The following is a 15,800-nucleotide window of genomic DNA, read 5'->3' as shown; positions in this document are numbered from 1 at the left end:
TTAGGTGTTGCATAGTGATTCGTTTATAAGAAAAGAGCTGAGCAAAACACAAAATATATGAACTGTAAACAGCTGAAAATAAAAAAGGGCGAATGTTATTTGGAAAAGCTTCACTATTGAAAAACGAAAGCCTCTATAAAAACGGATAAAGGATGATGTATATTTTCAATTAAGGAGTATATGATACTTGCTGTGCTCCCAAAAAATGTTACTTAAAGAGCAGCTTGCAGGTTTTATTTTTTACTACATTTATGCTTTAACCTTGCCTGAAAATTACAATTAAAAATGTTAATGCAGGATTTGATATGTTTTACAAGACATAAGGGCAGGAATTCAGAGGAAAAGGAGCCGTTTTGAGCTCTGCTACTAAAAACTGCTTTTTTTTTTAACGTGAAACGCGTCATATTACGTCACATGGGGGAGTTAACTTTCTCGGACTCGTTCTCTGCCCAATCTGCGGTAGTAGTTTGTACATTGCATTTCAACATTTGTAAACATAGTGAGCTTGTGTTTGTGCAGGTTGCACAAACTCAAGCCTGTCAGGGCATCGAGTCCACAGTTTCCCTCATGGGAAAAGGACCGGAGCTAGCGTTTGTTCCTGGGTGCGTTGTGCATCCACCTCCCTGCAGCACATACTCCGTCTCCACAGCTTTATCAAGAAACCGTATTACATTTCTCTCTCCCCCCCTTCGCTGCTCTCTGTCTCCCCTCTTCGCTGCTCTCTCTCCCTTCCGGTACACGGCACCGTAAGACGTAGTGTGGAGTTGCATTAGGTAACGCTGTTGTGGCTGTACTGCTCCAGCCATCTCCTTTGTGTTTGTTTGTTTCCCACTGTCTGTGTTGTTTGTGTGTGCGTGGTGGCTGTCACTCCTGGCTCCCGGCTCAACCTCCACTCACCTGCTGCAATCAGCTGCGCACCCTCCCCGACTACACACCTGCTTTCCATCAAGCCATTTACAACGGCATATCAACGGAGGCTCCACAACCTTTCTCCGCCAGATCGTCAAGTATCAGCCGTATCTCGCGTCTCCCCTCCGGTCAGCACTGTAGTGTGGAGTTGCATTAGGTAACGCGAGATACGGCTGATACTTGCGCATTAGTTTCTGTTATGGATCAGTATCAACAGTCCTGCCAGTAACGTTACTATATTATCAATGCTACTTTAGTTATAGCCTGATATATGATTGCTAACTTTACAATGTTGTGATGTGACTGACGTTAGCTAACATGCTAACGCCGGTCACTCACCAAGACAGCTGCTCTGTTCTCCACTGGTTCTCCACACACCCAAAGCTCCATTTCTCTCCGATGGCCGTTATTTTTTCTAATCCTTGGCTGCTCCTGGTCTCTTGGACGCATAGCAGGCTCATAATTATAATCATATGCATTCGAATATATATTTTCAACCTCTTCTGTGTCAAAACTAGCATTGTGATCCATGTTTATTCATACGTTAGACTGGCCGCTCTCCCCCTTGTTTCTGGAAAATCTAGTGTATTCATCATTTTCCTACACGTTTATTCACTGGTGTCTCTAACCTGCAAGTTGCTCTTTAAACATGTGGTGAGTGCCTGATAACTCTGCTTTCATAATCTCTTCTCTAAACTGTAACAGCAGATTGTTTTTGAACAATTGTTATCTTATTTATATCCTTGACTGATCATTTATGTCACCGTTGTATCATATATTCCTTCAAAGCATTGTAAGAGAGCACAGTTTGATAATCTGTATAACTGCTGTATCATACTCTCGTGTTTTGTTTTAGTTGAGAACGAGCAAAAGGTAGTCCTATTACTGGTATGATAACAACCGTGTACAAAGCACACAGGAATCTTGTACAGTAAGTAAATGTATTTTTAGCTATCTGGAGGGAATACATCAGTTACGACAGCACTTACGCTACTCTGGGATTTGTAGTCTTTCTAGTTGCGTATTTTTCATAGTCTTATATTTCAACAGTTTTAAGACAAACTTTGAATTTTTTGACATGGAAATGATTTTTTAAGATTGACAAACAACATGTGTAATTCATGGCACAATTCAAACGGGATCAAAAGATAAGTTCTCTCTCCGTTGACTTCAATGCATTATTTTTTCGGAATAAGGTCCCATGATGCGGAAGTAAGTGGGCGTGACTTCGCCACTCTATTAAACTGGGATCTGGATCACATCAAATACCTAGGAGTTAACATCCCAAAAGACCTTACAAAATTGTATGACTTGAATTTTAATTTGTTGATTAAAAAAATGAAGGAAGACATACATTTAATTTAATTCCAATATTAAGTTTTGAATCACGAATTGAATCAGTTAAAATGAATGTCTTGCACCATGGTTAAAGGTTATAACAAAGAGTGGCTTGCTTGAAGAGATAAAGATCCTGAAATGGTGCTCCCATGATCTCGACTTTAGCCCGAGTAAGCTGCTCCCATGATCTCGACTTTACCCCGAGTAAGCTGCTCCCATGATCTCGACTTTACCCCGAGTAAGCTGCTCCCATGATCTCGACTTTACCCCGAGTAAGCTGCTCCCATGATCTCGACTTTACCCCGAGTAAGCTGCTCCCATGATCTCGATTTTACCCCGAGTAAGCTGCTCCCATGATCTCGACTTTACCCCGAGTAAGCTGCTCCCATGATCTCGACTTTAGCCCGAGTAAGCTGCTCCCATGATCTCGATTTTACCCCGAGTAAGCTGCTCCCATGATCTCGACTTTACCCCTAGTAAGCTGCTCCCATGATCTCGACTTTAGCCCGAGTAAGCTGCTCCCATGATCTCGACTTTACCCCGAGTAAGCTAGACGCAAGTTATAAGGGATGGGCTGATCGGGGCCTCTCTACCTACTGTACTTTTTTTAAATCGGGGGACACTGAACAATTTTCAAACGTTGAAAATACAACATGGGCTAAATAACAGTGACTTTTTCAGATTCCTTCAGGTACGCCACCACATAAACAGTTCTATGCTGGAGAACCAGAGGGCGTTCGAAAACAACTTACTGAAAGTTTTTATTGGTGCATATGGTACAGATTCAGGGCTCAAAGTGATGTCAACAATATATAAGGGACTCCAGGAGATTAAAAAAACAAGTACCATATACATAAAACTAAAATGTGAAAGGGAAACTAACAGTTGTATTCCAGAGGAAACAACTATTGTGAATTCCAATGGAGAATAACAAGCTCCTCCTCATGGAGAGCGTTCGCCTGGAAGAGTCTCACTAGATTTTTTGATCACGCCCGCTCAGCAGTCTCACCATGCTGGTTCTTCCAGCTGCTGGAGAAATTGTGGCTCCCAGGAAGCAAACCATTACCACGTGCTCTGGGATTGCCCAGTAGTAAATACCTTTTGGCATAAGGTTTATAAAGAAATTGTCATCATATTTGGAGAAAACATTTATTTTAATTGGGATGAACTCCTCTTTGGTTTCCTGCACTCAACATCCACAAATATTAAAACTAAATACTTGTTTGGGATGTTGAGTGTAGCTGCCAGGAAAGCAATCACAAAGCAATGGCTCAAACCAAACAGCCCATCTACTGTATAGATGATTGGTACGATATCATTTACGAAATCTTTGTAATGGAAAGAATAACCTTCTCTTTGAGGCTCCAGGAACATAGATTTGAGGACATTTGGGAGAAATGGAAAGTGTATATTACCCCGATACGCCCTTCTTTTGTCTAACTGTTTGAATATGTTATTTAAGGATCTATCCTGTCAATGTTTTATATTGTAAAGAAAACACCCCATGTTCTTGTGTGCTCATTGTTGTTGTCTTTTCAAGAAAAAGAAAGAAAGACGGACCACTCTGTACAACTATTTAACTACAGATGTATATGTACACTGAAGTTGAAATGTGATCCAAATCAAAAAATGTGAAAAAAATTCAAAATACAATTCAAAGAACATCAGTGTTAGCAAAACAGCATATTGTTTTGATGATAATAGGTATTGTGTTGTTGTTGTGCAATATGTTTTCCACTGTAAGAAATCAAGTAGCAGATTAAAGATATGAGCATATTAGTAGATAATATACAACATACACATCATATTGATTTTCTCTTGTATTTATTTGAATTTGATATTGAGGTAATCCAAAAGTAATGTGTGTGTGTGTGTGTGTGTGTGTGTGTGTGTGTGTGTGTGTGTGTGTGTGTGTGTGTGTGTGTGTGTGTGTGTGTGTGTGTGTGCAGTACCTCATCTCGGAGTTTGCGGATGAGCTCGGTGTCGTTGTGGTGCGTTTTGATGACCTGCGCCTTCCCGCTGGCGAGATGAGAAGCGCTCTCGATGAGATCCGGCCGCAGGGTACCCTGGGCCAGGAAGACCTCCTCTGGCTTCAGATTCATCTCTCCGATCACTTCATTGGCAACCTGGGGCAACACGAAGCAAAGAGTCAGACACTACAGGGACCTGGTAAACTAAAAACATTTAAGCAGCCATATTGGCAAGAGACGGCTAGCCAGCAGGTTCATAAATCAGAAAATATGATAATAGCATCTTTAATACTTTTGTAGAGGCTCGATTGAAAAGAGTACTCACTTTGACAAATGTATCTCCGATAATCTTTCTTTTCTCTTCAGGGTTGGTAGTCATATTCAGAGTCTTGCTGATACGTTTTCGTGGCGTCCGGTCCTCCTCAGAGATGGGGAGGGTTGTCGTTCCGTTGTAGAAGGTGTGAGCAGCGTTTACCACTAAATAAAGAAATATTTTAGAAGACACATTTGGGCTATGAGCAACAATAATAAATATTATACAAAACGTCAGTATACTGTGATATTCAAAGGTCGTAGTCATATAAGCCATAACATGTGAAGGAATGTGTCACATTTAGAAAGGTATGGCTTATTGTAAGTCGATTTGGATAAAAGCATCAGCTAAATGTAATGTTATGTAATACTGAATATCAAGTGCTATCACATGGAAGTACACACAGAGAGATGTACTCCGCTGACTTGAAGCTCTTATTGTAGCATCCCGGCGTCATTTAGAACTTTGTCCCCATGTGAATCTGTACCTTTGAGTTTGATGCCCAGCTTGGTGAGGGCCTCCTCCACGCTCTGACTCTCCCTCTTCCTCATGAAGCCGTTGTCGATGTGAACTGCGATCACCTGCTCCTGGTCCAGAGCTTTGTTCAGGAGAGCTGTGCAAACTGTCGAGTCCACCCCACCGCTCAGCAGCACCTGAATAAATCATCAGACACAGTCAGGAACTGCTCAGCAAGCTACATCTGTGACCTGTCTGGATAATCATTGAACGTATAAAATGCTCCCTTCCACAACATGGCATAATAACTACAAAGAGAAGCATGTATCCCTCAGACTGTAGTTCAACAAGAAACAGATTTCTATGTAATACAAGTCTTACTTTGAGGGTTTTTCTTACACTCATTTCTCCTCATCACATCCCCCTGAGATGCAGCCTAGTTTGAAGCCACCTCAGGGAGTCCACTTCCTCTTTCCAGATAAAAAATTGTTTAATTTGAGAGTTTAATTGGTTCTACTTTACTTCCCACCACTGCTGCTGCTGTCACCACTTCACATGCAGCAAACCCAGCTTTAGACTTTTAGGTTAATATTCTATAGGATTAGAAAATGTGTTCTTCTGTGTTCTGCTGATCTCTCCGTCCTAAAAAATGGTTTGGATAACAAACACACAAATCAGGAAACATTACGATTTTTTACTCACCAGCACTTTAGATTTGCCCACTTTCTCTTTGATTTCGTTGATGCAAACTTCTTGGCGGTTTTGTACGGTAAAGTTACTCGTGCATCCTGCGATCTCAAACAGGAAGTTACGGAGCATTTCGATGCCTCTCTCCGTCAAGTCGACCTCAGGGTGAAACTGTGTCCCGTACAGCTTCTTCTGTTCGTTAGCAATCCCTGGTGGGGAAAACAGATGTGCCAAGGAACTGTTAAACTGGGTAATTGTCATCTTTAAATGCTACTTTTAAAGAAATACAAAACAAAACTAGTGAAACATCAAAACACCATAGGGCTTCTTTATGCAACGTATTGAACCCACGACTTGTAATGGAGTTATTAGCACTTTTAATTAAGTAAAATAATAATACCACTGCATGTGCTACTCACCAGCAATGATGTTCCCGGATTGGGCCACCACCTTAAAGCCTTCAGCCACTTTATCCACACTGTCTCCGTGAGTCAGAAGGACCAGTTCCTCCTTCTGAAGGCCCCTGATCAAATAAACACACACTGATGTCAGAGGTACAATAACCACACATATACAGGGTTGGGAGATGCACTTTAATAATGTAATCCGTTACAATTACTAGTAGGGTTGCAAAGGGGCGGAAAGTTTCTGGTAAATTTCCATGGGAAGTTAAGCTGGGGAATTTTGGAAATATTCGATGCGAAATTAAACAAAAAAACATTGACATTTCAACAGATTAAAAAAAAAAAAAAAGAATTAAAAAATGTTTACAAATTATTTTATTGAACAATTATTTGTTTCATAGAAGAACGAAAACAGGAATGTTGAGTTAAATGTTACTCATCCCCCCCAACCCCACTCATTACAAAATGAACAAAAATGCACCCCCCATCCAAAGATGCCCACAAAGTCCCATTCAAAATGTTAAATGAAAAGAGCCCTTCTCCCTCCAAAAAATCCCTTTAAACATGTACATCTTCCTTCAAGCAATCCTCTGCATTTTTGACCCTTTCAGTCAACGGGCTCTTCGTGGGCCTCATCAACATCACACTCTAAGTCTTCCTCTTCAGTGTCAGTATCCAGCCTTGTTGAGGATGGGTCTGTGTCCGGCTCAAAGAGTCTTAGGTTTGCCCGAATGCCAACCAGTTTTTCCACTCTCACATTTGTGAGCCTGTTGCGAACCTTTGTGTGGTCTCCATAGCCATGCAGTAAGCAGTGTGCTATGGCATGGATATTCAAGTGTACTTTAATGGCATCTGTTTGTTTTAGTCAAGACTATGCTAAAATATACTTTCCCCAACTATATTTAAGTTCCCTATGAAGAGCCAACCTTCAGTTTTGAAAATTCCCAGTTCATTCCCATAAATTCCCGTTTATTCCAGTGGAAAGTTTTCATCTTGCATTTCCCCATAACGATGTTTAACAACCGGCGTAAACGGACCTTCGCGCGCTATCAACCAGTGAGCATGCGATGTCCTGTTCAGATGTTGTCAAATCCAACGGAATGCCATAAATAAACTCCACAGAATCACACTACACACCTACGCAATGATTACATTCAGGCAGACTGTAGAATACAACCTCTTTGGACCATTTATATACTTATTGAAAACAAGCTACAAAATGGAATACCTTGGAAAATGCTGTTTAATACTTTTTAATAACCTTAATTTTCACTAAATTGATTTATCAACTTGTAATACTTGTTAAGACCCCGCGGACACCCTGAAAGATGGGTTAGGACTCCCAGATCCAAGAATCCACATCAAAATACAGTTTGTTTCGTTTTAATATAATAACACATAAAAGAAAACTCCATTTACCTGAAGAGAGAACAAGTGTTGTCCAGTCCAATACTGAAGACTCCATCTTCCCTTAAACTCTTTTTGTGCACGGTGCCGCCAAAAACTTTATTCATCATCTGTAACAAACACACACCCACAACTGAGTTAACACATAGACATAAAATAACATGTTAGTGTGACTGCAAACATGTTAGAAATGCCGGGTGTCTAGAGAAATGAGATGGAGAATGGATGGCTGCTGGTTTTCATTTACAGGCAAGCTAGGAAAGCTTAGTGAGGGATGTTCTCAGCTAAAGTGCCCTTGAAGAAGGCTGTAAAGTCACAGCTGTACCCAGGAGATATAACAGCAGCCTGGATATGAGTGATTGTAAAGTGTAGCTATTCATTGTGAAATGTATGCAATGAAAATGCTTCCTCGAACAAAGGAATTGTGGTATAAAGATGGTCTACATAATGACTTCTAAAGCCTCACATCACATGATTTAAATGTGGGTTAAATATCACCCCAACATTAAGCGGAGTAGAAGTATAAAGTAGCATCAAATTAAAAGACTCAAAATGTACATAAATACCTGCATCCCATAGCAAATCCCAAGCACGGGCTTCCCGATAGTGAATATGGCCGGGTCAAACCAGGGGGCGTCTTCTGCATACACAGAGGCTGGACCTCCTGAGATGATGATGGCTCTAGGAAGGAGAAGAAAGAGAACAATCATGCAAAGGTAACCATCTTTATTTGGTTTTTACAGGTAACTAGTAGTCGTACATACATTTTTTAAAGTAACCCTCCCAACCCTGCTCACCTGTAGCCCTGTTCTCTGATGGCGAAGGCCGGGGTTTCCAGAGGGAGGATCTCAGAGCGTACAAACATCTCTCGCACCCGTCTGTCGATCACCTTGCCGTACTGGGCCCCGGCATCCAGGATGGCCACCGCCCCCTCACATGATCCATTCTGATCTGCGCTGCTGATATCCAGCTGTTGTCACGCAAATTCAGAAAAAACACACATTATGTTGTTTTAAGTGCTGAGTGGGCAGAAAAGTGTACACTCATAGTCTCTTTTGCACACTAGTGCTTACTTTTTATCGAGTAACACAAAGAAAAAGTTATTTTAATGTTTTCTGTAGAGGTGATGTAAGGCAACCCACTACTCTCTGGCTCCACTTTTGACCTCAAGCGTGGAAAATGTGAGCTAATAAAGGCCTAACACAATTAAGGACATGTGAGCTTCAATGCAGACACTGAGTCACTCTCGTCAAACGTGGTGTAACCATTCAGCTCATCAGTGGAATCACATGAATCCAACAAGTTAGTCAAAGGCTCTAATGAGCAGGGCACACTTTTTTAGCTGTGACACAAAGATGTAGGTCTGGATGTTTATTAAATAAAAAGTGTGCTGATCAGTTTGTGTGAGAGAAACATTTTCTATTGTATTAATTGCACGGAAAGATTATCTGTATTGCAGCAAACTTAAAAAAACAGATTATTTTAATTGAAAAGATTATTTTGTATGATTTGTTTACCCCGTTAGTGTCTTTGAGAAATAAGCATTCTAAAATGGTTTATGATTATTATTATAATTTTAGTCCCTGGAGAGATGTTGTAAAGTCATCCTAAAAAACGAATTACATTTCAATTTGAATGAACAAGTTGCAAAAACATGCAACAGAGACATACAATACTGGAAATGAGTGTGAAGAAGTACTCAGATCCTTTACTTAAGTGGAAGTAGAAATACACTGGTCTTAAAATACTCCATTACAAGTAAACGTCTTGTATGTGTTAGTTAAATAGAAGTACACAATATTTAGCAGCAAAATCAATATTCAAAGTACTTGTAATACAGAATGGTTGCTTTTACAATATTGACATGTAGAATTTTATGATATCCAGTTTTTATGACTCACAAATACTTTTAAGAGCATATTATAATTGTATATGTTTGTAATAATGTGTGTAGGCTATGTACTGTACTTGTATTTCTACATTTTTGTATAATCAATGTGTTAGTTAAGTAGAAGTACCATCAGCTAAATGAACTCAAAGTATCAAAAGTAAAAGTACTGACGATGCAGAAAGATTGTTTTTACAGTGTTAAATTGTTGTAAAATAATATAATATCCAGTTTAGAAAGTAACTATTATATATACGAGTCAATGTGGGGCTCTGGTTGTCAAGCCGGTGACGTTAATAGCTTAGTGACGACGTTAGCAACCTTGTCAGTTAACGTTCAGTTAGCTTACAGTGAGTGACAGTATCCGCTTCAAATAAATAACCACAATCTCAATGTCACTTTCCACAAATAAACGCAAACGCAGTAATAATACTTCTTGTTGGACAAAGAGTACCATCACAACAAATTCGCACTGCCCAGCTAAAGCTACATCTACCAACTGCCTGTGTAGCATGCTAGCTCGCTGGTATTATAAACAGTAGTTGTTAGCAGCATTAGCATGTTAGCAGCACGTCCGAGGCTAAGTTAGCGGGGCTATGCTAAAACCCACGCGGTGCTTGGAGGCTCTTACGGGGGGCTACAACATGAGAAGAAGTCAGTGATTACATGAATGTAAAACATATGTGTTTTTAACATAATTAAGACAACCTGACTGAAGCTATGAGCAACATGTTAATGTAACATTGCAACAGGCATACAGCAGTGGACCTGGTGGTAATGCTCTCTAACTTTCCCCCCGAGGTACAAACACACACAGGCCGGAATTAACACCAGCAACCCGGGGTCCTAACACCAAGTCACCCGGGCTGATGGGTTCTATGTCCCTGCTCCACTGACCTTGCTGTCTCCGTTGCACACAGCCATGGAGACGTGTTGTGGAAGGAGCTCTCCCTTCGCTGTGTCCCGGAGAGAGAGAGAGGGAGCTTCTGGTTAGCTCCTGGCTCAGCAAACCGATTACTGTTTCCAAAGCAGACTTGGGTTGTTGTTGGGGTTGGAGATGGACTGTCACAGGGTCTCCTCCTCTCCGGCTGGAAATAACTTTCTCAGTGGGAACAGACTAAATAAATGTGTCTGTATGTGTTATGGGTGGAGCGCAAAGTTAAAGCCACAAAATGAAAGTGAGGGAGAGTGTGGCCCCAAGAGGGCTGGGCTTAGACACAGACTAGTGTGAATTTGATTGATCATGTTAAAAAATATGGGTAGTGGGTGCCGGTTATGTTTTATGACTTGAGGTGGAAAGTAACTAAGTACATTTACTCAAGTACCGTATTATTTTTGTCATACTTTACTTGAGTGTTTCAATGTTATGCTACTTTATACTTCTACTTCACTGCATCTCAGAGGTCAACATTGTACTTTTTACTCCCCTACATTTATTTAACACTCATATAGTTACTTTTTATATAAAAACATACAATATGCTTACATTATTTGAGTGATACAAACAGGATAATATATTGTTATTTTTTAAATACTTTGAAAGAGCCATTCTGCATACTTTAAGTGTTGGTACTTGAAGTACATTTAGCTGCCAATACTTCTGTACTTTATGTTATTCTGAAGTGGGCCATTGTGCACAATGAGTAGCTACTTTTACTTTTTCAATCAATCAACAACTTTATTAATCCCGCAAGGGGCAATTGGTTATGAGCAGCAGTTTATGTCATGACACACTTCTTCTCCCTGGCCTTTTAGTCAGAGCGGAGCACGACTCCTGACTTTTCCCTGTGTTTTCTATATATCTGTTGTAATTTATTGTCTTTTATTATGAATGTAGTAATGTGTTTTTAAGTGATTGTAGTATTTATTACATGTACAGCACTTTGGCCCGACCAAAAATGACTTTTAAATGTGCTTTATAAATAAACTTTGATTTGATTTGATTTGATGTACACAGGCAGGAACATACAATAAGAAAACACACAGATACACCTGGGAGCACAAATGTGGATAATTCCAATTTACACTATAAATAGTTCATAGCATCACAATAATAAATAAATAATCAAGTTAACGTACACGTTGATGCTAATACTTTTGTACTTTTACTCAAGAAACATTTTTAATTCAGGACGTTTACTTGTAATGGCGTATTTTAAGACCCTATGAATTTGATATTTGCATAAGGGAGTCATCCTTTTTTATTTACAACATTTCAAACAGGCCTAAACAAGTGGTATTAAAGGGATAGTTATCTCTTATAGTTCAAATATTTGTATTATCTCAGTTTATGCGTGTGTGTTCATATCACCCACCCATAGTAACTGCACAAGTCCTGTTGATATACAATCTGCACACACTCAGAGCCTCGTACTTATGTCAGGCAGGGACAACAAGTATGTGAGAGGATCACCCTGTACTTTAACACATCTTCTACAGCATTACTTACAGGAATTTTTTCTCTTTTTCCTTTTTCAGACGCAATGAATTACCACATACTTTACCTTCAGGCTTATTGTTTAGGTGGCTTTGGTGTGCCGTCTAACCTAGGCTGATAGTAATGTAAATGCACTATCCCTTTTTTCTTTACATAAAGATTACTTGCTCAGAAGGAATGTCACTCAAAAACACAACGGACAGATGTCAAAGTCCACTCTGTGCACAGCAAGTTTGTAGTTTTTAGTTAATACCAGTATAAAAAAATTGAAAAAAACCCTATCTTAAAGAGGCCCCATTCTGCTCTTTGGGGGTTCACCCTCTCATGAAGTGTGTTATATAGGTTTTTGTGCATGTTAATGATCTGCAAAGGTTAACATCCCTGTGTTCCCCCCAGCCTGAAACGCCTCCATTGGACTCTTTTGTCTGGTTTCGGAACATAATGTCATCACTATGTAAGACTCAGACTTTTATAGGCTAGAGTTCCAACACATTTATGTTACAGGCTAAGGGGCGGGACATTTCTAAGCAGTTGACCAATCACAACAGAGGCGGACAGGACTCTGGTTTCATGATCGGTATGAGAAAAATAAAAACCTTCTTGAACATTAAGAAGAAGATAGAAGATGCACCTTTATTAATGGAGTAGAAGAACAAATACTAATATGAACCTGAAAATGAGCAGAATATGTCCTCTGTAGTTTTAAAAAGGGTAAGGCAGTTTTTTTCTACCTTAATGGCAAACATAATCTGGGGAAATCTGTAATTAAGTTGAATAGACCTTTTCAAAGCAGGCATTTAGACTAGTCACACACAGGTCTGACTAATTACATTATAATGGTGGCATATGTTTTGCATGATTTCTGGAACAAAGCCATCATTGATGTTGTTAGTTCTACTTAGTTCATCTGCTATAACAAATTAAAAGGTCTGCTGTGAATAAAGTCTACGGATCGCATATGTTTGGGAAAAATTAATGGCTCTCGCAGCATTTTAAGAATTTATTCCAACATTTTAAAAAGGAAAAGCACTATATAAATATTATTTGTATTATTCACTTTAATATTACTATTACTTTTAAATTGTTTTAAATAGTATTACTTACAGTAAGTAAGGTTTGACACATCTTTACTTGTATATTGTAATAAAACATTTTCCCAGTGTGGAAGTAATGCTTCCTTCCCTCACGGCCAGAGGTTGACAACCGCTGGGGTTAGATACTTATTCATGATATTAATGCCATCTTGTGGAAAATGTAATAAAAAACACATGAAAACACAATTGTTACCATGGCCTTAAAAAAATACAAATTTTGGACAAGCTGGTTACACCAGTCAAACTATAAGCAACATTATGAATTAGTGAACACATTTGTTATATTACATATTAAACCTTTACCATTAGCTAGAATAATCAATAAAGGAGAATTTATCTGCGGGCCTCTGTTGACCCTCTTTTTTCCCCCATGTATATTTTGACACGGATCATCTCTACAACACAGATACACAAGCAAACTGATAATACAGATACATATAATGAGTGCTGATATTGGGCTTATCCTCCTGAGACCCACCCATTCATTTTTGTCCTCTGTGGAGGACATTTGGTTTTGGTCCATGAGGTTATACATGCCACAGCATTAAGTCCAATTGTACTCCAAAGAGGACATCCTGGGCTTTTCAGACATGTGACATATGTGGGGGTGTGGCTTTGAAAAAGATAATTTCATTGTATTTCAAAATTGTGTCCATCAACACAAGCACTATTTATAGAAAGATAAATGGTAAGTTTGTAATTTTGTAATTACCAGTGTTGTGAGTTCAATATTTTTAATTAATTATAGTAAGGGAACATCTTAGGAGTGTAGTGACTTTCAGAGCCGTGTAATAATTATTTGACCTAAAACTAAATGTTATTATGAATGTCCTTTGAGGAGGACATGGGGATTTGCTAACTTTTTATTTCCCCCCATTTTACACAACACAAATGGAGTCTACCATGGATCAAAACTAACACGTAGGTTTCTGTAGGGTTCATGGTGGATCCAGTGGGAAAACATACATCAAGTGCCTCAGGTGTCAGATGTTTTATCTGCATTTCAAAAAAGGATGGAGGAGTACTACAAATGAGGGCTCACTATTTGTTGCATTGAGTTGTTGTGCTCTAATGTTGTCTAAATGTACTTGTATGTTAATGTTGTTTGTATACTATGCTTCGCAAAACTAACACCTGATGTCCTCTACAGAGGACACACAATAAAACAAAAATAAAAATATGTTTTTTTAGTTTTTGTTAGTCATTATGTTTATACCACCCTAAAGACTTGTGTGATCTAAAAACAAAGGACATTTGAAACCTATTTCTTTCTGGGTCTCAGGAGGATTTATACTGCTGCATATTCATAATATGTTTTGCAAGTAATCAGATTTCAACAAACCAACTTAGACATAATGAAAATGGGGACCTTAACAAATGCATATTTTGCCCAGTTGGTGAAAACAAGTTAAACAAACTAAACAAACTTAAATATGGATGGGATGGATGGTTGATGGAATGATAAGAGCATAACTTATCTTTTAGTTAGTGACTATAAGTGCAATAAAATACTATTTTCTGACATAGAGAGAAATGTAGGTGTAACATTTTGCAATTTCAGGAGCATTTTAGGCAGATTGTCACTCTCTCACATGATAGCTTCACAGAGCTCCTGTGATCACATGCTGTTCCACATAATTATTCATGTGTGCTGTCACATGCCATCTGTATGGATAAGCAGCTTCACATGCGCTCACACAAGGCAGAGCGTGCTGTTATTCATTACATCAAACCCAAATGTGGTTTAACGGTGCATCATGAGCATACAAAGGGGTTCAAATGTGGTGTCTGTTCAGGAACTCTAGGATGGCAAGAAACATTTTTGATCCTCTCTTCATTTGATTTCCACTTTATTTTCTACTTCCCAACATTTGAGATGGGAGTGTGTTCATAGACTCATCATTTCATTTGGAATAACAACTATGAAAATAAACATGTAGTGATTACAAGGCTTTACCAAGAGATGAAAAATGTCAATACATTCCATGGGCTATATAGAGTCAAATATATAAACAACACATTTACTTTTTTTGAAATATATTTATTCCTGATAGGGAAATCAATAGATAAAGGTTCTTGTCATGTCCATGAGATTGACATATTTAGCCATCAAACCATGTGTTCATTTAAACAACATTTTGTATTTATTCAATTGTAAAAAAAAACTCCCAAGGCTAGTCACAGTACTATAGAATTTATAATGAACTTTTTTCTATATTTCTACAGATATCTTTATTTGATGCATATCTCCTGGGACCCAGCCCATTGAAAATGCCCACAGTAGTGGACATGTTGTTAACATGCATCTCCTTTTACTGTTTTGAGCTACTCAATCAATCCCTGATGACTGATGTACTGTACAGAGGACATCATGGTCTTTCCAGTGATATTTCATTGGTTAAAATTGCATGCTGGGAAGTTTTCTTTTCATCCAAAATGGCTGGCATACCAAAAACCAAATGTTATAGAAGCATGAGGAGAAGTTGAATAATTGTAATTTTTATCATGAAAATCATATATTTTCTGGTTTATTAACATGTGAGGAACTATATAATTAGTTCTGAAAGCAATTAAATAATTCAAGTTTTGAAATAACAGCTCTTTTATAAATGTCCATCCTAGTGGACGTCAGGACCATCTTCATGGACTTTATGACTCAATATTGTTGCAGGAGACAGAACTCAAGCAGACATTTTCTGTACCAGATAGTTAAGGGAGATTCAGATTTTGAGCTCTCAGATGATGAGAGGGATGAGGATTTCACACCTGGGATAGAAGAGGGTCAAGAAGAAGGGGGGGAAGATGCAGGAGGCTCCATGAGCGCACGGACATAGAGACGGATAGGGACGAGCTGGAAAGACATGTCCCTCTGTGGGCCAAGAGTAGCACGTATGTCT

The 15,800-nt window shown here is 38.9% G+C and overlaps 1 protein-coding gene across 1 annotated transcript in view; it reads right to left on the bottom strand.

The window, feature by feature from the left end:
* gmps (guanine monophosphate synthase) overlaps positions 1-10,576 on the bottom strand; it is a 14,864-nt gene extending 4,288 nt beyond the window's left edge. Inside the window, exons 1-9 of the mRNA XM_079673876.1 lie at positions 10,270-10,576; positions 8,282-8,454; positions 8,051-8,165; positions 7,497-7,594; positions 6,093-6,196; positions 5,689-5,882; positions 5,018-5,183; positions 4,543-4,694; positions 4,200-4,373 (exon numbers count right to left, since the gene is read on the bottom strand). Coding sequence (XP_079530002.1) covers positions 4,200-4,373; positions 4,543-4,694; positions 5,018-5,183; positions 5,689-5,882; positions 6,093-6,196; positions 7,497-7,594; positions 8,051-8,165; positions 8,282-8,454; positions 10,270-10,296 — 1,203 coding nt within the window. The 5' untranslated portion in view covers positions 10,297-10,576. The remainder of the gene's footprint in view (positions 1-4,199; positions 4,374-4,542; positions 4,695-5,017; positions 5,184-5,688; positions 5,883-6,092; positions 6,197-7,496; positions 7,595-8,050; positions 8,166-8,281; positions 8,455-10,269) is intronic.
* Positions 10,577-15,800: the final 5,224 nt, after the last annotated feature.

The sequence above is a fragment of the Notothenia rossii genome (assembly GCF_949606895.1).
Source record: "Notothenia rossii genome assembly, chromosome: 4".
NCBI classification, from domain to species: Eukaryota; Metazoa; Chordata; class Actinopteri; order Perciformes; family Nototheniidae; genus Notothenia; species Notothenia rossii.
The sequence above is the reverse complement of the archived record's forward strand: the minus strand, read 5'-3'. Positions and strand labels throughout refer to the sequence as shown.